Source organism: Malurus melanocephalus, unplaced genomic scaffold (genome assembly GCF_030028575.1).
Source record: "Malurus melanocephalus ecotype Western Australia unplaced genomic scaffold, MMel_1.1 scaffold_57, whole genome shotgun sequence".
NCBI classification, from domain to species: domain Eukaryota; kingdom Metazoa; phylum Chordata; class Aves; order Passeriformes; family Maluridae; genus Malurus; species Malurus melanocephalus.
The window spans coordinates 22,381-49,257 of NW_026623289.1; the positions used below are offsets into that span (position 1 = coordinate 22,381).

The following is a 26,877-nucleotide window of genomic DNA, read 5'->3' on the forward strand; positions in this document are numbered from 1 at the left end:
TCTTCCTGACAGGTTTTCCTTTTTCTCCCATTTCTAATGCCAAGTGTCATTTTTTTATACCCTTGGAGTTACCATGCAGAAAAGGGCTATCTTTGCACACTATATAATGACATCACTGAGGTTGTGATGCCATTTCCACAGCCCATGGGAATGATACAAAAATATCATTGTAGCTCTCTGAGAAATATAAAAAAGGAACTTCTACTTGAAGAATTTCTCAGGGAATACCTCTGTCTCCAGACTAATCCTTTTCCTCTACAAGAGGTAGGCCTTTTTTGAGAGGTCTTGATGCATAACYATTATAAATTAGAAGATCCACAAAGAAAAACAAGTACATTCTTGAAGATTCTGGGACCTCTCCACAGCTTCTACATGTCCCAACTCTGGCTGCCACATGTCAGCCCCTTCTATAAATAGGCATTACATTTTGCTGAGGAAGGTCAAAATGTGTGAGGGGTGTAAATAYTGCAGCAGTCATCATTGAGTCATGCATTGATTTATTCTGGGAAGCCTATGGGCTGTGGAAGCGAGTGTCTTACAGAGCCACAAGTCTGGAGTTCCTCAACAGAGTACTACAGTAGAACTTTGGAAACTACCATCACTGGACTAGCAGGAAGAAATGTCTTAGGTTCATGGAGAAAACTCAGTGTGCTGTCTCAGCTCCACTCATGTGTTTTGTACCCTGAGGACTCTTTTCCTTCCACCTTCACCCACTCCTTTCCCTACTGCATACAAGGAAGGCCACACACCTGACAGACTCCAGCCTGTTAGTACACAGAACAGTTCAAAGAATTATTACAGAGGTCAGCTTTCTCCAGTTTGGCCCCTTTACAGATGTTATCTCAGTTACTAGGATAGGCATTGTGATAAATACATTTTACATTTTAGCTGCTCTCCATTCATTTTAGTAGGYTATTTAAAAACATTATATAAAAACTATATGTAATTGTGTTTGCTTTGCTTTGTGCAGTGAAAAATACCCACCTAACTTTGCTTTATTTTATAAACTGAAAATCTTTATAATTCAACCAATTTCAGTGCATGGTATCTGTCCCAGTACYACCAACCCAGATACACAGATATTYTAACATTTGAAGAAAAAATCCAAGCTTCACAATTCTAAAGTTACCCAATAACTACTGAAAAAGGCTTAATACTGGTTTCAGCAAGAAGAAATACTATATAGGTGTAAAGTACTTTCAAATAGGAACACAGATCAATAGAAAAAAAATTATTTCCCTATTTTGTTAGGAATACCTTTTTTGACTTTTTTTGATGACAGACACCAARGAGATTTTACACTGAATTTACTGAGAACTTAAATAAAATGTTACAATACAGAATATATGTTGTGTTTCTATTTAATTCCTAGAAGAATTTGTTTGTTTTAAATAGCATTTCCATTTAAAGAGGAAGCAGTAAGGAACCGATGAACGCCAAGTTGTGCTTCTCATCATTGAAGTTCTTCATTTGTTTAAAACAGCTGGATCATCGACTCTCTTGATTTCCCAACTCCAACCCATTTAACTAGGAAGGAAAACACATCTGTTAGAACAATTACTGAGAGTAAAGACTAAATGAATGAACTGGAATAATTTTCACCTTTCACCATGCTTCACTACAAAATGACCAATTTTAGGAAGGAARTTTCATTGTCAAAAATCCCTCTATTCCAGCTGCACTATTGGACTGAAAACGCAGTATACTGACGTTTGAAAGCATGAAATAATTATATCATAAACACAAAGCATTGCAGATGGAAGGCCTTAGGAATGTTTGTTGCAAGTTTAACTGCCAYTGTTTTGAGTGACAGGATGTTTAGCTACATCCCTGCAGAGAGGAAGCCAGAGCTCTGCCGGACTCTGAAGTCTGCATTATATGGAACAGGAAATAGTGATGCCTACACACTGTAGTATTTTTAAATATAAGGCTCTAATTATAAACACTATCCAGTGTGAGCAGCCACCCCAAATTCCATACCACAGCTGCTCCACTGCAGTTTTATCACCCATGGTTGCTACATAATTGACTATAGGTAGTTCTCCTTTAGCCATCAAACTTAGCAAGGTGTTCCAACTTCACACAGAGAGACAGAGAATAAAGTAAGGGGAGCTTTATTTACACATTTAGCTGTATCCCTTGTGTGTCCTTGACCACACACAGGCCTGAGTTTCAGTCTCTGCTATCAGATGCTTCCTGAGCCGTGACCAACACAGGAATTGCCACAGTTGTAACCAGCCTGTGCTCCACTGAAGTGACCTTTGAGGTGCTTKATGGAAAACAAAAGCGCACATGCCAGCTTTCTAAGCTTGTTACTGTGGAAATTTCCTTGCAGACTCCACCATTCATGCCACACGTAGCTCTTGGCACCTCTAGTGCTCTAGCAGTTAGATTTGAGGAAAATCTGGGTGGTTTGACCTTTGCAGACCAGTGATGTTAAGACTCATTTTTCCAAAGTGGCAGAACTAGGATAAACAATCTTATATCTGTTATGCAACACATCTCCTTATATGAGTAACAATGAAAAAAAACAAAACAAAGACATCTAAGTTCAAACAGGGATGCTGTGCAGGATGCAGAGAGAAAGGAGGAGATGAGGATATTAGCCTAACTRCATGCTGAAGCACATTGCACAGACCCCAAAGTATGCACTGACAGAAGGTGGCCATTTGCCAAGAACAACAAGTTTATCTTTCCTCTGGTTAAAYCCTTGCCAGCAGCAGCTCGGAGCTCTCTGCAGCACTGCAGATCTGCCTGCTGAGCACCACCTTTGGCTGTTTCTTGGCAAGCAGTCATTTACCCCCAYCAGCCCAACCACTGGTACTTCCATTCCCTCCTGCCCAAATAAAGTGACTTCCAGCTAACAAATTGAGCACTTTCACTGAGCTGTGTCTGTCTGTCTGCTGTGGCATCCTCATATGCACATCTACAGGGAGGTTTACCTGGCACRCCAACGTGGTTTTCCACACAGCGGATGTAATTCTGGGCCTTGGGTGGGAGGTCCTCCCATTTCCGTGCTCCAGTTGTGTCAGCCTTCCACCCAGGCATTGTTTCATACTCYACTTCCACCTTCTGCAGGATCTCCTGGTTAGCTGTGGGAGAACAAATTTTGTCATAGTTGATTCTAGATGTCCATAAGAGAACATGCCTATGGCTCTTGACCAACAAAGTCTTTTGATATTTAAAATCAGATATATGAGGAAACAGTATTTTTACTGTTTGTTCAATCATTCACTCCTTTATTCTTCATTGAGGTTAAATTCTGACACTTAGGAAGATAAATCTGATTCAAGAGGATCCAGGAATGCAGTTTCCTCTTCCAAAAACTGTAGAATGCACTCTTTTCTGTCAACATGGAGTCAACAACAACACTACAGTATTATTTTTGAGGAAATAAGAATTCTTGAGGTTTACAGTACTTCCACTTTTTGGTTCAGATTTGCACATAATAAAACAGTAGRCAAGGCATTACTGTCTCAGAGAGTTTTATCTTTACAGAAAAGGTTAAATCAGTCTTGTAAAAAACTCATATGTCTACAAGCTTTTCCCCRCTGGAGTTCTCATTGTGTCAATAGACAGGAACCACTAAGAGTGGTGGAAAAGCTGGCTGCTGCCAGTCCACCCCACACCTCCAAAATTCCCCACAGCTCAACAGAACAAACCCCTCTTCTTGACACAGACTTTTACAGGTATCTTGAAAACATCATTAATGTGAAAAAATGATGCATTATTACATCTAAAAAGTGTTAACATTAATCATTATTGAGGAGGCAGTACATATTTTTATTAACCACAGTGTTGCTGTTGTTAATAAAGCTTAATAAAGCTGTCCAGAAGCAGCTTTATTCTGCTTGCTTCCATCTCATTTTTGCACAGCTTTTATTTCAATTTTGCTTCATTAAACACCATTGTCAATGATACACAGTCACTGACTTGAGTCTTGCTGACTTTCAGATCCCTGGTTTTGCCAATAAAAAAATCTAATGGGGCAATACATAGAAGCCCTAACACAAGATTTTATTTGCTCTGAAGTTCTTGCCATTGTACACAAATGCAAGGTAAATGGAAAATGCCCGTGTAATGGTACTGCCATCTTTACACAGATACTGCAGCTCCATAAATTGACACAGAATGTCTAGCGAAATCAAGTCTGATTTTAAAAAGCAAACAGTCTTTCCCAATAGGTGTGGCTTAACAGGCAGGAAAGATAAAAAAGAATAAAGAGAKATTTAACAACTTACCTGGAAAATATGGAATTCTTTTTCCACCCAGTTTGTAGGCAACACCAATTTTAATTTCATCAAGGACATCGAGAATATCCAGTTTTGTTAATGCCAAACTGCACAAAAMACATCAGTTAGTTACACACATGATGAATCTCCTCTTTCATACTTTCCATCTTTTTTTTYCCCCCTCCCTTTCACAAATCCAACTCAGGCAGCGATGACAGCAGAAATACACAACTGTATTAAACTATGAACATTGCTAACTGAATTCACACCTCTGAGGTGAATACTCAACTGAATTACTATGAGACTTTTCCAGATTCTTGGTGCTCACACAGATAAGGTGCACAGTGTTCTCCTCAGTGCATGAAAATGCACTCTGACTATGGAARGTGGTACCTACTGGGCCTGGTTTGGGTAGGTGTGACACTTGACATCACTGACAGTGACTATTTCTGTTTCTCCTATTGATTCACAGTTGTCTGACAATTTCTAGTAAAATATACTTTTATAACAGAACAAGCATAGTCTGGTTACTGAAACCACATCTGCAGTTCACTAGGAAGGATCCCATCCTGACTCTMAGTGCCTGGCCTGAGCTGTCAGTTTAACAAACCTTATTAATTTTGTGAAWGAACACACTGGAAGACAAAAATGGAACCTCAAGAAGACACTGTAGTATTCACTGATCTGAATAAAACTGCATTTTAAAACTCACCAGACTCTCCAGAACCATATTCTAGATGCTGCCTGGCAAAAATCTGAGCAGCTRAGGATTTAGACAGGTATGTGCAAAATAGTCCAGGCTGTATATGCTCAGTAAGTATGTGAAGAATTCAAGGATTAAGTGAAAAGATTTTTTGGGAAAGAAGCACCATAGAGCCAGTTCTTCAACTTTTTTAATCTCCCCATGTTTTTTAGCTGTCACAGGTGCCAGAGCTGATATAGTTTTGTTTATATCAGTGCAGTAATTGTATAGAACTGAAATGGAAGGAAATCTAATGCCTTCTTAAAATTTTCCACATAAACTAGAGCTGCATAAGTTGAAACAAAATATAAATCCAATTAAAAGAACTCACAAAGCTAAGCCCCCTTCTGATAAATTAATGAACAAGACCATTATTCCTTTGTARCATTAGTGGCATAAACAATATTAAATTATGTCTCAGTCTATAATATATTAAAATGCTCAGGGTCATGTGTTTGCATATATGAACTTTACCTGAACGCATCAACCAAGGAAGCCACTTGGTCCCAAAGAAAATAAAACTYAGTCCATTAAAAGCAGAATTTATAACACAACATTTGACCACACCTTTTTAAGTAAATGAACCTGAAATGAAAGCTGTGCCAGTTGCTGTACCCTTTCTGTCATTCCGTTTATTTCACTTATCRAGGCAGTGGTTCCAAATGATGCAGAATTGGTCCTACAAGTAGGATCCATTAGAGTCAACCAAAGCTTAAACTCAACAGGTTTTAGACATGGCACAAGTCAGTATGAAAGCACTGGACCAAAAACACTAGAGYAAACTGTTAGAAAACCAGTATATTGATCCAATCCACACTGGCCATCTGATGAAAGCAAAGAGAAAACATGTACCAAAAAGATCACTGCTATGCTGTTGTAAAATCACTTAATTAAAAAAAAAAAKTCAAAGGAATTAGATTACTATTAGCATTAAGACAATTCTCAGTTGTGCACTGTGCATTAYTGTATTGCTTAAAATGTAACACTTTACTGGACTTATATTAATGTTACCTACATATTTATTCTGCGAAGCACAAAATTATCCCTTCCAAATGTAGCGCAAAATCTTTGATGCTTACGCAGTGAATCCGTTGATCATATGAGCATATTTCAAAATGACAAGATCTAACCAGCCACAACGTCGCTTTCTGCCTGTAGTTACACCCCATTCGTGGCCACGAGACTGTAAAAGATCTCCGATTTCCTAAAATAAGACAGAGACAATGCTGATGGTGTTTCCCTGAAAACATGGCTGGAAAACAAATACAAACAAATACAGATGGATAGCACAAAAAAATATAGTTGTTCCAATTTGAAGMTATATTTTAGGAAAAAAGAAAAAGAAATAATCTTCCTAGGAGAGGACTGAGGCAGAAAACAAATTCCCTCATACATTTTGCATTGCAATGACTAGCATTTCAAATCATGTRTTTAATATGATTTCCATSTTTYAAGGRGWTACTTTTCTTCCTTCTTTATCCAATATGAAGATYTCCTYRACAATTCAGCCCTTTTAGAAGTTTTGTTTGCATTTGCTTTCTTCATCTGGTCTTTTGACATCTTTTGGTTTTGGGGACAAGACCAATGTTTGTGSAATGATTAGATCAGAATACCTAGGGCTCCATGCCTTGTGCTCTTCCATTTACCACAGTGTGAGACTGCCAGCTGCTCCATTCAGACTGGCAGTGTCTATACTGTGGTAAAAATAAAGGAGAAAGAAACTTTATGTTCATGATTCATAAACCCAAAGGATACCATTGACTCATCTGAGCCATTAGAGAAAAGATTTCAGTGACTAAATCCTTAAATTAGATTCGGAACACTGACCTATAGAGATTGCTGTGTGCATAGCACATAATCAATACCCTGAGCTTTCTAGTTTCTTGATAATGAAAATACAGCAGACAGTTTAAAAGAATCAAAATCTCTCCCCTTCTTTTTATYGACCCATTTGTGCATGACTGGCTGACGCACACACCACATTTATTCTATAAATCACACAGAACACAGGCTATTAAGCACAGAAGTTGTTCTTATAATTTAAGCTCTTCTGGGACGCACTGACAGTTCCAGTCCACAACAAACTCTTGCCACTGAAACACACCTAATGATGTTATATAAGATGATGAAATCTGTTTTCACACCTTTCATTGCAATAGAAGCGTGGTCACTGCAATATAACATCATCACATTCGTGTTTCTCTCTGCTGATTAAAAATACCTTAAGCTCATAATGTAATTCTCCTCCTTCCATGAGTGTGATTGCTCAGCATTATTATTACCGCGCTTATTTATCAGTGGAATACCCCTTACCCCATTCCACTGACTGTTAGTTGCTGCCAACTGTGTGTATCACATTTTGTAACATTAAACCTACATTAATCTGCTCGGTGGGGAAGGCTCCGATCCCCACCCGGGTGGTGTATGCCTTCACCACGCCGTACACATCACCCACGTGCTGCGGAGGAACGCCCAGCCCGGTGCACACACCCCCTACGGTGCAGTTCGARGAGGTCACGAAAGGATAMGTGCCTGTCAGAAAAACACAACAAYACAGCYCTCTTTCAGCAACGGTARGAAACAAAGRATGATTTTYCTTTATCAGTTCAAAGGAGGTTTTCACTTCTATGTTTGGCTTYAAAACTAAACTGAAATAGCAGCCAAAGAGGGAGGCAGATTCTTTTTCACTACATTTCRTTCATCCTTTGCAACTTTCACTGAGGATTGCCCACAAGGGAGAAATTCAAAAGCATCTTAATAYTACCTCCATTAGGCACGGGATCTATTATAGGATGCTGCTGCCGTGTAAAGCTTTTTTTTTCAATGTTCTGTGTATCACAGAAAGCATTTTCACTACATTTGTGGAGAGCCTGGTTAAAGGTCACAGTCTGACATTCCCAATGCTCTGCACAAGTGGCTCTGAATAGCTGCCACAAATTGTCTAAGTCTTAAGAGRCTACTCATGATCTCTACACTGTGACTCTTGATTGGAGAATATCTCCAGTCCTTAATTTTTTCTTCACTGATTTAATTAGACTTTTGGTAAGAAAGCAGAGCAGAAACCAACTGAAGCAGCAAGACTTACAGGTTGCTGCACCAGTTTAATCCTCCCCCATGGCAGRGGAATTACCTAAGAAGCACTGCAATGAGTGCCTGGATTGTTTGGAAATGCACGCACACATTTAAAAGTAATCAAGACAAGAATATCTGCAGTGAAATTTCAGCTGAACAGGAATAAACTTCAGTAAAAATCAATATTTAAACCCTAAGCACTTAATCCTGTTAATGATACAATCTCTGTCTTAATGAGCTTTACTTCTGGGARATCTGTTCCTATTAAGGAAACACTATTTTGTTTCTCTATTTTACTGCTGTTTGCAAAGTCAATATAAACATGAATCAAAATAAAACTAATGAAAATAAAACTGATCTCCTAGGAGTTAAACTGAGTTTACAATATAACTTACCGAAGTCAATATCAAGTAATGCTGCATTGGCTCCTTCAACAAGGATCTTCTTTGGGGAGCCATGAAGAGCTTCATACATAAAATACACACCATCTCGAACCATGGGTCTTATTTTTTCAGCATATCCCTGCAAATTGAGTACAAATGTCAGCTTCCCCAGACAATGGCTRGAAGCAGAGAACACTGTGTTCTTTTGAAAGACAAAACATAAAGATAAGTCTAAGCTTCCAGCCTCAATAATTGTGTTTTCCTGAAAAATACACCCATTAGCTTATGCTCCATTGTAAACAAATCAATCTATTGAACCACTCATGCAAGAAAACATGACTTATTAAGGCACTAGAATGCCATAATTTCTGTATCATTTCTGTTCACAGAGATGTGGTATACCTACGGAATTTTGTTGCTATATTCTTTAGAYAATGTGTTTATAGTCTAGACACACTGAGAATGGGACTTAGAACTAGWCCAAACACCAAAAGAAAAATATCACTCCTTTTGAATATTAAAAAATATCTTCAGGGTGTCAGCTCTGAAGAAGTATAAGATGAAACTTGGGAAAGGTAAGAGATATTTTTAACATCCTCTTTTCTTACATATTCRTGAAAGCTGTTTTACCACTGGCTCTTCTGGATTTATCTGTAAAAAGACCATTTCCTTGTAATACGAGGATCTTGATATATCAAGATATTGCTTCCAGAAACAATTCTTCAGTAAGCATGGAAGCACCACTGACAGACTAGATACTAAATGAAGTCATCACCCTGCATTCTCTTGACTACTTTGACACAACAGTCAWTTTAAACAGCATTCAAAAAAGTAAAATATAAAGTTTACATTAATGCCTACAATGAGAACATTCAATTAMAAAGCATAGCTACTGTTTATTAAAAGCTTTTATAATAATGAACTTAAAAATTTTTCATTTAAATTAATTACTTAGCTCAATAATGGTATGTCTGGTACACTTCACTTCTACCTTTTAGAACTAAAACAATTTATTGCTAGTAATAAATACTTACCTTTAGCTTTTTCAATTGTCCTTCTATATCAATTTCCARTGTGGGAAACATTGACTTGTATTGTTGTGCCAGGTTTTTAAATCTGTAAAATATTGAAATTTTATCTRTGAGGAACATAGTCACAGAGTCACAGAACCTTGGGCAAGAACTCCGTTTGTATTTAGCTCTCAGTATGTACTGAGAGCTATAAGGAGAAAATACCCARGACTCTGAYACTTCAACTAGTGCATTYCCCAATGTTCAAAATTACATTTTAAATTATGAGAAACTYTGTGAAGTACAGGAAATACACAYRCATACATTCTTTCCAGTTTTMTTCTCCTTCTAGACAATTTATATACAAAATTCAGACACATACTTTAAAAACATCCCCTTAAAAGCAAATCTGTCAGCCAAAATGCATCACTCTTGAACATAATATTTAGAAATGAAAATTGTACCTTGAAGAAAACTCATCAAAGTCAGAAAGGAGGTCACAAATCCGAAGGCCTGTTCGTGCAGCTTTGGAAGAATATGTTGGTCCAATTCCCTTTTTTGTTGTGCCAATACTAAGTAAAAAAAAACACCCCCCACCCAATATGTATAAATAYGTGCAAAAATACACTTTCTGCCAAGTAATTTTGTCAAAGCTCTTTACTATATCATATATTGGGCAGGAGGTCTGAGATGCAAAAAGATATTAAAGTTTCAATAATAATAATAATAATAAATATATAACAACTTTCAAGCTTTGCTTAAGTATTGCTAATATTCGTGGTATTCAGCGAAGTATGAGGCCTTGAGTCTGGATGACAGTTTGTTCACTAACATAAGTCACAGAACTTTTTTTTTTTTAGTAACATCACCAGGCTCTTTAGAGATACATTGCATTTCTGTTTTCCAAAATTACACTGATTTTCCGAATTTGCATAACTATTAATGAAATGAGGGTGCTGAAAATATTTACTTTTTGCCTTCTTGTGCTTGACGCTGCACTTCCTGGAGCCCATCTACTGCCTGGTGAAAGTCAAACACTGCAGTGGAAAATCAAATGGATATAGTGAGAGAACAAAGGAGAAAAATATTATTTAAATCACAGAMATCCATAATTTCAAGACAAAGTGCCTTTGCTGTCATTGACAGTGCACAGGCCTCTTCAAGTGAAAACAGAGAGACTACTCCTTAAACATCGTGAAAACATGTAAATCATCACTCTTCAGTGGATACAGATTCCATTATTATGCTTCAGATTACACAACATAATAAGAAGCTGTGTTAGATCAAATACATAACTGCTCTGTGGAGTAATAATTTAATTTAGCATCATGAGCTAAGTAATAATTTGTGAGGGYTTTTCCCCTTCAATCATCACTTACCTATATGTGCTCTATCTGATATAATCAGTCTTTTCTCCCAGTCTTTCAAACCTGCCAAAAGAAGAAAGGTAGGATTTCAGCTGTGCTGATTAGTCGAACATTGACACTGGCTTTTACTTTTTTTATGCCTTTCTACTAGTTTATATGGCTTCTTGCTAAGATAACTGTAGACAAAATGGAGAAACCATCAGACAATATCAAGTATCAGCAATGTTTCTGAAACTTTTCTCATGTTTTACTTACCAGTTTTCTCATTTTGGTATGGACAAAGATACTTCTTCTTAATGCCAGAATGATGTGATTTACACACAATTCTTTCAAGGAAATATTCTTGTTTAACTCTTTACACAGTACATCACCTAAACTCCATTTGTGCCCCAGAAAACAGAAAATTTCTATTTAGAAACATAAAACAACCTAAGAAGTAGGGGWCCTTGGAAGGTCATAGGGTCCAAAGCCTTGCTCAAAGCAGAATCAACTGAGTTTATATTTGGGCACAGAAACTCTGGTTTAAATCTTCCCTGTCTGGTTAAGGGAAGCATACTACACAGTTAAGAATTTATTTTCCATCTAATCCAGTATCAAATGCCATAGAACTCCCCAAAACGCATGAAAAGATTCCTTTTGAAAATATGTCTAAAGACTATAACACATATCAAAATTTTAAATACAGTTTTTCTCATTTAAAAACCAGAATGTTACTGCACTGAATACTTATGGTCAAAAACAACAACTCACAAAACTCTCAACTGGGCTGCCAACATAAAGGTAGGTTAAAAATTACTTGATACAAACCTTTCTTTTCATTCTTTTCAGCTTCTTCAAACAGGCCTGGTAAATGTATAACCACTCCATTACCTTTGGGAACACAAATTATTTCTTTTAAACATGGAATAAAATACTCATTTTTAGGATGCAAGGCATATAAACACTTGCTGTCTAAAATTTGGTTTGAAGAGTAAAACTAAATTTCACACAAAGTGATCTTGAGAACTTTCTGGATAAATCCTGATTTGGAGTAGGCAGCTACTAGGCTGCTAAACTCAGGAAWATCAAGAGCTGGCTTGTTTCAGGCGTGAACGCCAGGCTGCTGCACAGCCAGCTGAGGTAAGCGGATTCTTGTCTTTGTTTATGGTGGACTTTGCCYCGCAACTTCAACCTCAATTGTTCACAGGGAAAAAGCTCAAAGAAGTCCCCAGCCTTATATACAGACAAGTCTGGGTAAAAATATTTAAATATTCTTCAATATTCAGGTATTTGGTTTAAACTCAGCTCTAACTGCTGCTGTGATACATTAGCACACCTTCCCCCTGTTTTTGAGCTGTAAAACAGAGCAATACAGAGCAGTACTGGYGAGACATGGAGGATTATGATGCAGTGGGCTGGAAACAGCTGCTGCCTCCTTCTTGGGAATGTCAGAAATATATGCAAGAGAYTGTCTCAGCCTAAATTTAGCATAACTCTAGTTAAAGTCATTACTAATTGACAAAGGAGTAAATASGAAAGCAGGACAACACASCATATTTAGCTGAGAGAAAAAATAYGTTTAATATATTCCAGTCATCCACTTGGAAATTATTAAATGGAACAAAACTGAAACTTCGTGACTCACTAGATTAATTTCTTGAACAGTCTGGACATAATTTCTGTCAGAATGAATCAAAACTTTAGACAAGAGTCTTAAATTTGCCGACCACTTAAATGTGAGTTTAATGTCCAGTGAATGATGCAAACCTTTTCATTATGCCATCTGCACCAATTATCTTTAKAGCAAAATACAACATCACCCTGAACAGCTGTGATTGTGAACAAAAATTAGACTGGATGACGACCTCCTAAGTAGAGCCCAATATTTTGGGGCCTATTTCTGGGAAGCCAGTGAAGAGATATCAAATTATATCATTTTTTTAGCCYAAGTCCTCAGGTTTGTGTGCTCAAAGAATAGTACACATATTTCTGAAAGTATAAAAACAGAGTGCGAGTAGAGGGTGGGATCCAAACTTTACCATAAAGAAGGAGCAACATAATAAGATGTTCTTGCTGTCAGTTTTCTAACAGCAGCAACTAAACTGACACTGAAAGTAGAGTAACTCTTAACGTTAAAGTAGCAGTGAAATAAAAGTCAAAGAGCTGAAGCCAAAGCAAATCTGACAGTCATGTTTTTCTTTCCTTGTTATTCTAAAACAGTYGCAGCTATCCACTATACACTGTTATTTTTTGTAAGTTCCAGAAGTGTCTTACCAATAAAAGAAATTGCCTTTGGATTAATGATGCCGCTAGGAAAGAGGTGAAAATCATATTCTTTCCCATCAACAACCACAGTATGGCCTGCATTATTCCCACCCTGCAAGAGAAAAAAACACGTGAAGATTAATGGTCTAAAATCCCAGCAGATGATTTGGCAAGACCATCTTTTTTATTTATACGTATCTTTTGTCACTCTTTTCTCCACTTTAGAATTTCTTAACATGTTGCAGCATTGTAAAAAAGGCTCAGAGAGGACAATGAGGGGGCTAAAGGATTGGAAAGAATGGAAAGTCTTTCCACCTGCACACCCACAAACAGCTATTGCTTCTCTTGGTGTTCAAGATAGAGGGTCTTTGTCAGGTTGAGAGATGTGCAGGCTTTGCAGCTTCACTGAATGACCTTGCCAATCACAGAATATTCTAGGCTTGAAGGGACCCACAAGGATCMTCAAAGGCCAACTGATCCTGTCCCTGCACAGATGACCCTAAGAAATGATCAAGGCAATGTTTTCCCAGTTACCACCACCACCATCACTTCATGGAGTTGGCTACAATTCATGACTTACATGACTATCTACCAGAAATGATAATAGGAGATGGTATTTTCCTCACTAAACTGCTTTTCCACAAACAGCTTTAAAAGAGGATGATGTGACAACACACAAACTTGGAAATCCGAGATGAGCAGATCAAGGCCATGAGTTGATTTGACCAGAAAAACATTAACTTTTAAAAATTAAAGGTCCAGTTTTCTCAGCAGGCTTAGTGTTTGTTCCTTGTGTATTGATATAAATTTGTCTCCTACTCATAAGGTTGGGAAACCTGACTACTTGTTTGCTGTGGGGCTACAGGCCCTTCAGTTTTTCCAAATGATTACAARTCTGGACTGAATGATTTAAACTGTCCAGAATGAAGGCCTGCTAGAAGGGGAACAGAGACTGCCACTGGTAATTTGCAGAAACAAATAAAGAGTGTTGGCTGAACAAGTGGAGTTACATGAAATTTCTGAGAAAGGATAGTAATTTATTTAAATTAATACTACAACACATGCTATTCCTGAGTTTCATTTATTCTTCATCTGCCCATTTGTTTGTATGCAAAACACAGGAAAATGGCAACTGACAATCCTTTGAAAAAGTGGATAAATGCTGAAACACAACATTAAGAAAGTAAAAAATATGGGCTACAAAAAAGATTTTTTTTAAAGCAGTGTGATGGAGGAAAACATTAAGAAATACATCTTCAAACATGACAAAAGTAATTTTCATGCTTTGGAATATGTGAGCTAAACAAATTCAAACAGATAACCTGCTAAGGGAGAAATGAATAGGTGTTATAACAGAGAGGACAGTACACACAAATTTCATTTGACCTAAAAACTGCTGGGTAACCCATCCTTGGGATGGGAAGGACTCCCAGGTGTCTCGCTAATGCAGAGTCATAACTTGTCTATAGAATTCTGGCTCTTCTGCTTGCCACCCAGATATACAAACCAGTTGTAGGAACCTGGATCTAGTTAAAAGTACTYAATTATCTAGAAGGTTAATAAATCAGGCAGGAGAGTACTTTACATGATATTTTAGAGGTTTGACTCTGGTGGATTGCAGTGGTTGGAATACCAGTCTATTTTATCATCAGGCTGAGAAAGAGGCTAGTAACTACYGGGACTCCCAGATTTCCTTTTCTGCTCACCTATATATGATAGCAAGATGGAAATAAGTATTAACTCCCCAATTTAATCTCTGCTACAAACAATTTCTTTCCTCAAAAGATGGGGAACCAGACTACTTCAAAAGTGTTTGTCGTCACAATGCTCTAGTCGTACTCTGCTTTTCCTAATCAACATGAACAAATGAACTCATGCTTTAGGACTCACAATCAAAACCCACTCCAATTTAGGACTCACATGCTTTAGGCTCACAATTTAGSATTCCTAAATTATAGTCAAAGGCATTTTTTTGTATACTAAAATTTCAGAAGGTGGGATATACCAGTATAAGAATGTTTATGAAAGACAGTTTATGCTTTTGGAAAATTTCCTGAGCAACTGACACCCAGACAAGTGCTCTTACTTTAGCAAATGCTTAAAAAGGGACTTTAATGAAGCAGCTTATGAAAGTTAGCATATATTTAAAACTGCTGAAGCACAGAAACACCAGCAGATAAGATACATCCTTTAATGGCCAAAATCTCTGACACACTTTCAGTCCCCCTGGATAGATCACACAAACCAAAAATTCAGAGACTGACCACATAAAAGAGCATTTCTCTAATTAAAAAATAGTATTGACATCTCTGGAACTGTGTTTTGTGCTGCTCACGTTGGTCTATGTTTCCTAAACAAGTGTTTTCCAAGTATATTTTTACAACTCAACTTATTAGACTTTTATAAATATAATAGAAGTGATAGCAGAGCATTGAATTACCTAACAGACATGACCACACTTGCAAAACATTACACTGGTATGATGAGGTATYTTCTGTTTATTATCTGGTCATCTCACCAGTTTCTCATGTTCAGTTACACAGATATTCCAACAGCATATTGGCAGCCTAATAGCTATTAAAGACATCTACTCCTTTTCTAATTTTACTCCAGTTCTGAGAGTCAACATAGGGCCTGTATAAGCCATTTCCTAACAAAATATAAGGGAACCTAAAAGCTTATAGGGGCTTAATTGTAAGACTACATGTTTGAAGGTGCAGAGAACTACCTCGTATGCTGCAATTGTGGGAGCTCCCCTCTTTCCCTCAAATGGTATTTCATTACAGTGGTGTRAACATTAACAAACCAAGTGACACTGTTCTGCAGACCTTCAGGAAKCTTCTTCTTGGACCAAGAAACTTTTGGAGCCTCTGCTTAGCCCTTGCTTCAAACACAGGAAAATCACAAACTTCCATTTAATATCAGACTCTGCCATGGTCACACACTGAGCCCACGTGAATTTTACTTATCTTTTACCATTTGCAGTTTCCCAGGTCACTAGAGATTGTACCAGTTCTTCAAAAATGTCTCTAACAAAGGCAATGTTAAGGCCACAACTTCTGACAGATTAATCACCAGTGCTATTTTGGCATGATCTGTATTGTGAAATGATGGTATTACCAGAAATAACAATTAGCATTCACTGTGTAGTCTGGGCATCCCCATCAAACCACTCTGGTGTAGAAAATACTGTTCCCAGGAAGGCCACCATTAGGGAAGATGCTCCAGTGACATTCCATACACTCTTCCCCTGCTCCAATGTATGTCCCTTTCCTGGGGTGCAGTGGAGTCTGGGTTTTTTAAAATTATTAAAACAAAAAATTAAATTGTATTCAGACAAAAATTGATTTTTTTTTCTGTGAGATTTTAATCTATATTTTCTGAAATTTTAGAAGCCAAGTGTAAAATTACATATTGTCCCAATACTAGAAGGAGACAGAGGAACTAAACTAACCCATGAAACATCATACTATCTTCTTTCAGTAAAGCACTTTGTTTAAAAAGCAAATCCATTTCCAAGCTTTTTATGTGCTGATCTACTTGTTATATTGGATTGTYGCACTGATGTACATTGATTACTATTCCAGAGTGCATGAACACCAGAACTGCATCAATACCCTAAACTGAGAAGCTGTATCTTAACAGTGTTAACAACTGTATGCTGGCATAAACAGTACAAGTGAGTTAATTATGAACAGGTTGCCAGAGGACAGTCATTGTCTTTATAGTAGAACTTACAAAAAAGAAGAAACAAACCTACTTCTTAAACTGCTTAAAGGCTGCTGTTTTGGCCTGTACTGTTTTTAAAATCATCATCATCTCCTTATTCTCTGCAGTCAAAACACCCCAAGATGGAGAATTTATTTTGAGAGCAGCAGTGAGGCTGTTCAGTACCTGCAGCGGGAACTCTATTCTTCCAACTAACTTTATGATACAAGTTTGAACAGGAAGGAAATGGGTCCTGATGCTCAGARATGTTTCTGCCTGCTCTTGCCAGGGAAGTAGTGTAGAGGAGTTTCCAGATGCTCTGCCAGTTGGGACATCCTTCATTTGCTCAGTGCTCCCCACAATGCCCAAACACAATTTGATTAAGTAGATTGATATGAAAAATCATCAGAACACAYATAAAAACCTTAAAACCTGATGATAGTTTCAAACTATAACTAGAGTGTGAACAAGAAACAGGTTTATTTTTGATAGGTCCTACACCTTCTTCCAGTTAAAAATGGAGAAATTGCTGGAACTGGTTACTGAAGATCTGCAGCCAACACCACCATGGTGTGAGTGACACACCAGCAGTACACAGAGCTCCTTAGCCCAYTGCTACAKGCAGTGAATGCATAAAATGTCATGRCCAGGTTTGGAATAAATGAATTAYAAACAAAAACATAGTTCAAGGAGATATCCGTGCTAGGAAGCACATGGAGGTATCTGAACACAGTTTCAGTGCTGGCTGATATGCCTAAGGCAAACCTCGCGTGTATAAATGGGAATATCAAGTAGGAGTAGAAAGATTGTATTACCTCTCCTTTTGGCAGTCGTGCAACTGCTACTAGAATATTGTGTCCTTGGTACAGGGACAAGATTACAAGATGATCCTCTCCGGCATTATACTAATATATGAATTTATAATCTATGAATTGGAATACCAGCCACAAACCAGCAGTTTGGGAAACCTGCATCTGAAAACAAATGCTATGAGACTCCTGTCTAACTCTCTTCATTRTAAGTGTCTCTGTAATACTAATTCYATCCAYCRATGTTCCGAAATKAATCTGTATCTGCAGGCCAAATACCTCACTCATCATATTATCAATGAGTCTACAAAATAACTTCTGTTTTGTTAATGGAATTGAGTRTGTTTCTTCAATTTATAGCATTTTATATGTGAATAAACAAGAAGGAACATTGTTACATAAATTGTCTCTTCTCTTCAATGTAATTACCAATGGCTATTTCTAACTTACATCAGCAACTGCCTGGAACTAACGTGAATAAATGTAGCTAACAATTGCCACCAGCATAACTGGCTCTGGCATGAATTTTATAGTAATATAAATCCATTGACTTTCATGGGATTTCTCATTATTTACACCACTGCAAATGAGGTTTGAACATCTTTTGATATAAAAAAAAATCCAGTCAGACAAATGCAATGCATTAAGGACTTTGYACATGTAGGCCCTTCAACACAATGTCACTGAAACACTTGCATGTGAAAGCTTTTGTCAGTGACTGGAAGCGCTGCACATTCCAGTTGGGAGGTTATTGCCATAGGTGCTTGTTAGTTTCTCTTACTGGAAGCTTTTCTTGCTCATTATTTTTCCAGTTTTACTATTGCCCAGTAACATTCAACTCACTCCAACTCAGCTTTCAAGAGGTGGACCATAACTTTGCATTTTATTTTTTAACTCAAGCTATAGGGGAAGAGGTGGGTTGGGAATAATCAGAAGTATCCTTAGACCAGAGGAAATGAGGGAATGGAGATTYTTTAAGCTGCAGTGGTGACAGAGAGCTGGTATCAGTTGCAAGTTTATCTTCYGACACCAACCATCCTCAGCCAAATCGAGTTTGCTTAGCTCTCCTTCCCCAAGACCACGTTGCAATAATGATTTCTAGAACAAACAACTCTGCACAGAACTTCCTTGTCTGACTCCTGCCTCTGTTCAAGTGTGCCCCTTGCTGTCTCGGAGAATGAAAAAAATCCATGGGCTCCCATCTTCCCAACTGAAATAATGATCTCCCAAATTTCCAYGGAAGGAGCCCTTCTTAAGTCTAATGAGATAATTAGTATGATTATAAACACAAACACTTTTGAGAAAAGCAGAGCAAGACTTTTGACCCTTGAAAGAAACATAAAATTATTTGTAGCCCAAATATGAAACTGGAAGCTTATATCATATATTGCACCAATAATGCAGTATTTTTTTTTCCCTACAAAAAATGRCCCTTACTTATACAGACCTTGGTCTTCCTAAGCATCTGACAAATGCAACTAGAAAATCCAGGTCTAATTCAACTCAGGTTTTAARCAACAATCAGTGTGGGCAAACTAGACACTCAAACACTAGTTACTTTCTCTCAAACTTAATTCATTGTTTTGTCAAGCCACATCAAAACTACATACCACAATAGACCACTAAAACAAAATACACACTCCAGCAACAGATGCAAAGAATAAATTCAAGGTGTGTTGATAGAAAATGCTATAGTCAAAAAAGCATTTTGACTAATGTTAGCAGAATACAAAAACAAAATCAAACATGAAAAAAACTAGGTAAGCCTGATCATCTTTAATTCTCTCTTCTGAAGAACCACAGTCATGTCCCTGTGGGAAGTAATATGATCCAAGGATATGAACATAACTTTTCTTATATCTGTAAACAAGKTAACAACAGAAATGAAATAGAACAGATGTCATTTCAGTTTAATTTTCAGCTGTTTTCTTTTGATGCTTGTAGAGGATAATAAATTCATCAGGCTTTATAAAGGGGATTGAAAATTAAGCTTGCTTTCTTATGGAGATTTGGAAACTTTAAACCTGACCTTCTCATACAGTATTTATAATCCTGGTGGTCCTGAGATGATCTCGCTGATGCCCAAAGGAAAGGCTAGTTTAAAATAGCAGTGTCACCATGTTGTTCTAAAGCTTAAAATGATATAGTGTGGCATGTAAGTTTGTACAAGCAGAACAGAAAATAAAATTGGATAAAATACCTTGTAAGTGACAGATTGCTACCAAAAAATTTTCATGTTTCGAAGGGTGGACTTCTTGATTGTAGCTAAAGAAACAACTCACACTTAAATCCTCTCCTGTGCTGAACAGCAAATTAAATCTACTTGTGTTTTTGCAGGGAATCTTTCAAAAGATGACTTAGAAACCTGTATGAATCTACATGCAAATGGAATTATCAACCTTCRCAAACATTTGAGAACCCAAAAACAATGGTCCTGCAGTCACTGCACTCTCATGACTTCAAGGTCATCAATCTCTTCACTGAAGATCATCAAGCACTAAATCATTAGAAGATTAAAGTCTTTCCATGCTACTTTATCTGGTAGGGAAAAATTACACTAAATATCACAGTTAAATCTCATTGAAAGGACAGCAACACATAAAATACACACAGAGTGAAAAACAGTAGCCAACAAGCCCCTGTAACTCCACAWAATCATCACATAAAACTGCCCCAATTTAATCCCTGTTGCAAACAGTTCCAGTAGCCCATGATCAAYAGGGACAGTCACAACAACGTGTGGCTGCTTACCCTGCCCTGTCAGCAGCAACAGAGGAACAAAGGAAACCTCCCCACCTCGCACCTAAACCACCCAGAGAAACTACTCGGCTGGCATTTCTGCCACGCTTGGGTTTTATTATTCAATCGCTTGCCCACAGTATTTTCCTTTGCATTCCTCAAACTACTGTTACTAAAATATACAACATTTACATTGCATTCATTAAAACACAAGGAAATAAGGAAACCGACAATAATATGCAACAGTTACTTGTATGGAAGCACTGGGCACATCCCTTCACCCTTGTCKAAATTGTTCCCTAATGTTGCAATGCTTCCCGAACCCCAAAATGTTGCGAGGCTTTTCTTACTGGTAAAACCTTCTCAAACTTATTTTCTTAATATAGTGGACGTTAACAAATAAACCACTCAACACCCTTGGTTTATGATTTGGTTAAAACTCTCAGTCCAAGTAACTGTGAACTACTCAACAACAAAAGACCTTAACAGCCAGTTTTTCTGGTGCCCTCCTCAGCTKTTCTTCACTATTAACATCAACTGTAATTTTTGTCCAGGTGCCTGACGATCAGACGATCTTTGAAACTAAAGCAATTCTTAACTTGAAAGGATAGACTTGATAGAAGGAATATTTTAAAAAGTGCCTGTATATTTAGTGCAAAACAAAAACTTTAATATGAGAAGCTTAAGAAACCTAGTAAGAGCTCTTCTTAATCTCACAATTTGGTATTGCTTCTTACATGTCAGTTCTTAAGGGAACRTAGATAACATCAGGCAGATTGTTTCCAGACTTCCTGAAGGCAGAACTGTCACAGGACTGACACATAMCAGCATTGCCATGGGCACACTGGAACAGCAGTGCCAATGACAACTTGRAAAAAATGCTTAAAACCTGCCTTGGCCCAGTCCCTCCTGCTGAATCACTGCCCCTGGTGCTGGTGAGAAGGATGAAAGACATGCATTGGTGTTGCAGCTGGTTTACACGTCTATGCAGTAACCACGATGGGACCTGTGGCAGGCCGTGGTGATTATCACAGGCCTCTACACACCCACTAGAAATAGCTTCCCCATCCTTCACATTAGGCTTTTGAAGAATCAAATTCTTCATCCTTCAAATTCTTTATCAAATTTTTTATGGGGCATTTTCAGTACAAACTTTTTTGCACAGTGCACCTTACGCAGTCTCACCTTAAGGAAAGATCTAGAACTGCATGACAACCAGCTGGCGTCAGTTAACTGAGAACTTACTGTGTGTGACTTTTTAGGAACAGCTCTAGTCCAAGCCTCTGGAAGCACACCACCTTGGCCCCTTGGCCCTTGTGACAGGTGACTGTTTGATCATACTCCAAAACTGATCTGAGAAATTAGCTAATTAAAACCCTGGTAGCTAATACCAGTTCTAGCTTTGAAGGTAGACACAAARCAACAAATGATGTGATGTGAGAAATGTACATCTGGAATGAGAGCTACCACTGAAAAAAAATCATGATCTGAAATCATATTTTAAAAAAAGCTCTCTTCCTAAGTATGTCATATGTATCCAAATTTCTTTATCTTATATTCTGACAACATGCTAAGAGGCCAGGTATAAAGTGAACTCTTATCGTAAGTCCAATATTCTCTTAGTTAAAAACTTTTAAGAAATACACAAAATATGCTCTTTAAAGAAACATCAAAATTAAATATTTGCCATTGAAATCTTTGTTTTTACCCTTTCCTAAAAATATACCAGGGATTAAAAGTATTGCATGGCATAATAAGACAGCTCCACGCCCCAGGAGGCCACAATAAGAGAGAAATATTATCCTTTAAYATTCTTCTTCTGAATGTCTTTGCTTGCTGAAAGAGCAGTTTAGAGGAAAAAATGTTCTTTATATTCTCCATTGTAACCTGAACTTAAACTTACTCAGTTCCTTAACAGCCTGCTGTTATTAATTTATTTAGAAATATAATTTCTGCTTCTTCATATGGGTTTGTGTGTCTGTGTATCTGGTATTTTAACAAAAGTGAAAAGTTTTGTTCAGCATCATYCACAAGAACATTCAGATATCTTTTATCCCCTCTTTCACGAAGAATGCTACAAGTATACAGGTGAAATGAAATAAATTACTTCTGGTGAACTAATATTTCATATTTAAATTATGTCACATATTTCAGCATCACTGAATGGTCTGTACCTAATTTTTTTAACTTTAAATTGCATATAATCTAAGTATTGATCAACAAATTAAGGCACCAAGTCATGCAAAATTAAATTCTTAACACTTAAAAAAAAAATCACAGCAGGTAGAGTCTTAATGCAGAATTTTGTTTTAACATGATTTAAAGCATCCCTTGAGCCTGTGTTGGACTTCCTATTGCCATTCACCTACTTGCCTTTCTTTCTAATATCCCAGAAAATAGAATTTCATTTCCTCTGCAGCAACCTATGTCACAGATTATTCTCATGAAACCAACACAATAAAATGTTTGAGAAACATTTAATGAAAATTATTTCCTTTCATGGAAACATTAGGGAACTATGTTTTGAGAAACCTCTTCAAACTCAAATCTGGCCCTGAATTGAAATTCCTATACAGAGAGGAGGGCAACCTCAWCTTTTTTAAAAGGCTAGCTCAAAGAGTATCCTACTGGGATGAAGAATTACTGTAGCTGGGACATTACTTCAGAAGACCTGGAAATCCATTTTTCAGATACTCATTTTCAAGCTTTCTCTACTTCCATTTCACTGAGGACTGAAACAAGCTGTTCAACATCATTTCCATCAATGTTTCAGAAAATGGAGTGGAAAAGACATCAGGAAATAACATTGTCAATCACCATATTCTAACAAAAAAAATTCTGGTGGAATTTTTTCTGACATTTTCTCTAAAGTCTCTAATAAATCAGTCATTCWGTGTTTACTGTTTAAGAAATCACTTCTAAAACACAAGTGCTATGGCACTGAAAGTTTTTCTTGGTTTCCAGGTGCAATTGGAAGCAGCAAGCTTCTGGTCCWAACGCTGAGGTTTTTCATGGCATTACACAGCATTAATGAAGTTCCCCTCAAATTGATTACACCTGTAAGGTAATGACCTGCCATTATCACACTGAGAGAACTCATCAGTGCTGTTCACATCCTTAAATATGTGCATATTTTTACTAAACCTTAGCAGACTTCTAACAGAGGCAGAAGTCATACACCATTAGCTACTTACATGATTGGCTTTAAAAGCATGAAATACTAAATTACTAAAATGGCACATATTTTAAAGGATGCTCAAAATTGCCAAATGCACAAAACACCCATTGAAGTATTAAATAAGACATGGATTTTTTAAAAAGTTACATAATATTTGCCACTCAAAAGTAAATCATAGCTTGTATTTTATTTTTCAAATGTTTTATAGTCAGTCCTGAACTCTTAATCCTGAAGACATCTCCAACTAAGCAGTGTATCAGAAATCCTATTATAGTCTCACACAATGTGTGTGTGCGAGTGCATCGGGGAACACTCTCCTGAAAACAGCTAGAGCTTTTCTAGACCCACCTGCCTTCCATCCATCCCAGTCTCATCAGGCTGCAGAAAGACGATCTAGATGTGCCTGGCAGCACATTAAACCATCTAAGCCATCAGCCTGTTGCTAACACACTAACCCTTCTGGCATGCTCACATACACATTCCTGTATCCTTCAGAGGGCATTCTGAGGCTGCACCTGGGGGCCACGCTTGCAAAGTAGCTCTCTGGATGAACAGCAAATCTGTCTTGAAAGCAGTTTCAGGGCATCCCTCAAAACTGAGTCTAAAAAGAGCCAATATGACTTCTTGCAGGAGTAACAGCAACCCTATGAGAATGTTTGACAGGCACCTTTATGAAATGCTCCTCCTCAGCTAAAACTTTTTAARTTTTGTTTTCTCACCTAAGCAATACTGAGACCAGAGTTTAAACTCCTAGTAACACATTACAGGTGGAGGCAAGGGGGAAATAAATATGGTCCTGATAATACATATTCATTAGCTACCTTTTGCAGGAAAACTTCTCCCCAAGGTGATTCAAGATCTTGGGAGTTTAATGTCCCAAGTGAAAATACTTCCTCCACCTTCTAAATATTTAACCTGCATGGCAACATTTATTTACATAATATACTTAATTAGAGAAATGTCCTTGGATTTATTATTTTGGATTCAAGGATGTCTGTAGCTTTTCAGYAGCTATCATGCATTTTAAAGCAGAATAAATTTCATGGTACATACCAGCAGAGCTGGACTAAGCTGACTACTTTTTAATGTGTTCACGTAGCTTAAAGGGATGACAGATTATCAACTGTATTGGTCTAATATGTTCATAACTAATGTTYGAAAACATTATTTAGAAGTTATTAACATTGTTGACGTCCCCATCCCCGGAGGGGCTTTTAAACAACCTGACCTAGTAGGGGATGTTCCAGCCCATGGCAGGGGGATTAGAACTAGATGATCTGTAAGGTCTCTTCCCACCCATTCTATTATTCTATCTGGAATTATCTTTGTATCTAATTTGGTTTATATTACACCAATACATTGTTTTGAGAATCCTTACAATCTACTCACGTCAAAAATACCTAAAAGCAAAGCCATGCAAGATGTTTCCTGTTTTCATGCAACTCTCTATCCTATTTTTACGTAACCTGGGTTTTTCTCCCCTATTTTACTCACGTTCAATTTTAAAACACATTTTTTTTTTTTTTTTTTTTTTTTAGCATAAACTTCCAGGCTCTTTGCTGGGAACACAGTCTGCTCATCCTAAACAGCCCCTGTGGTAAAAGTTTGGCAGACTCCTGAGGCTCATTACGGCTGGCCTTCAGGCCGGCTCGCAGGGCTCTTCCCCGAAGGAGCAGCACGCCCGGAGACACCCACCTACCCCGTTACATGCAGGGGAACATCCCCGCAAGCACGGACCGCACCCCGGGCCGCGGGGCTCGGCTTCCCAGGGCAGCCCAGCGCCGGGAAGCGGCGGGAAGCGCCCGGATCGCGGCTCCTCCCCGGGCAGGCGGCCCCGAGCCCCCGCCCGCCGGCACCTCGGGATCCAGTGTCGCTTATCGTGAAGGGTCAGCTATTTATATTTATAGCTCAGGGCTTGTTTCTTTCCGAGTGGCATTTGGAGGCGCAGCCGGGCTGGGTCGGGGGGGTGTGTGTGGGGGCAGGCGGCCGCCCGCCCGGGCACGTTCGCGTCCCGCCGCTGGCTGCGGGAGAGGCACGGGGAGTGGGAATAATGAGAGGGAGAGAGAAAACCAGCAGGAGCGGGGAGCGGCAGTGGGAGGGAAAGAGCGCTGGAGGGAGGAAAGGCGGAGCAGCGGGGGACAGAGGGGACCCGCACGGGGAGGAGGTCGCCGGGCCGAGRGGAGCTGGGGGAAAGCGGGAGCCGAGGGGAACGCAGGGTGGGGAAGCGCCGAGGGAGTGGCTGACAGAGCCGGCCCGGCACCCACCTGGCACCGGCACACAATGTCCGACTCGGTGGCCAGCAGGTCGACCACCTTGCCCTTGCCTTCGTCCCCCCACTGCGCCCCCAGCACCACCGTCACTTTGTTACCGCCCGGCTCGCTGCGCGCCCGCTTCAGCCCGCCGGCGGCGGCGTGGCCGCTGCGGTCGTTGGACGCCCGGGTGCCCGACATGCTGGGTGGGACGGTGGCTGTGGCCGCAGCAGCCTCCGCCTCGCGCTGCCTCGCGCTGCCTCGCTCCCCGCCGCTGCCGAGCCCTGCGCGCTGCCCGCGCCGCCGCCGCCCGCATTTAAGGGCGCCGCCGCCGCCCGCCCCGCGCTGCGCTGCGCTGACGTGAGGGGCCGCTGCCCCCCGGGCTCGGTCTCGGCCGCCCGGCCGCGCTCACACCCACGGTCCCCTCACAAAGGCGCACAAATTCACTCTCAGAACCTCTCACAGTCCCCTCGCTCACACACACGTACTCACACTCACTTTCAGGACCTTTAACACTCACAGCCTACCCCCACACACACTGTACTGGCTCACAGACACAGTCCCCTCACATTCACATAGAGCACCCCTCACACACAACGACCCCTCACACACACGATCCCCTCACACACACGATCCCCCTCACACGAATCCCTCACACACGCGATCCCCCTCACACAGACGATCCCCCTCACACACACGATCCCCCTCACACACACGATCCCACTCACACACACGAACCCCTCATACACACGATCCCACTCACACGCGCTGTCAGAGGCTGTGGAACTGAGGAGTGCACAGCCCTGGGGCATGCGTGTAACGGGCACCTCAGAGAGATGCGGGCCCATTTCACCCTCAGGGAGACACGGAGTCTGAGGCAGGCAGGCCTGTGATACAGACAGACAGACAGACAGACAGACAGACATCAGGCTAGGTCACTCCGAGGCGCTCTCACGCAAGAGTATGAGGTTGTGTCTCTCTTGTCAGGGGGCTGAGGGCTGCATGGTAGGCACCGCACAGGGGTCCAAGGCATGTGGCTGTCACAGTGGTCTGAGGCYTGTGGAGCCATATCACGTAGATGTATGGACACGGATCATACTGAGRTGCATGACTGTCACTGTGACATTGTGACACTCACTTTGAC

At 39.3% G+C, this 26,877-nt stretch overlaps 1 protein-coding gene across 1 annotated transcript; it reads right to left on the bottom strand.

The window, feature by feature from the left end:
- Window positions 1-225: 225 nt before the first annotated feature.
- On the bottom strand, window positions 226-25,974 carry ADSS1 (adenylosuccinate synthase 1). The gene is made up of 13 exons (XM_057365692.1): window positions 25,749-25,974; window positions 13,060-13,162; window positions 11,614-11,676; window positions 10,819-10,869; window positions 10,410-10,476; window positions 9,904-10,011; window positions 9,464-9,545; window positions 8,442-8,568; window positions 7,352-7,506; window positions 6,054-6,178; window positions 4,242-4,339; window positions 2,943-3,092; window positions 226-1,527 (listed from the first exon to the last, which is right to left on the bottom strand). Exons 1-13 carry the CDS (start codon window positions 25,932-25,934, stop codon window positions 1,475-1,477), a joined length of 1,368 nt encoding a protein of 455 aa, XP_057221675.1. The 5' UTR covers window positions 25,935-25,974; the 3' UTR covers window positions 226-1,474.
- Between the last annotated feature and the right edge of the window lie 903 nt (window positions 25,975-26,877).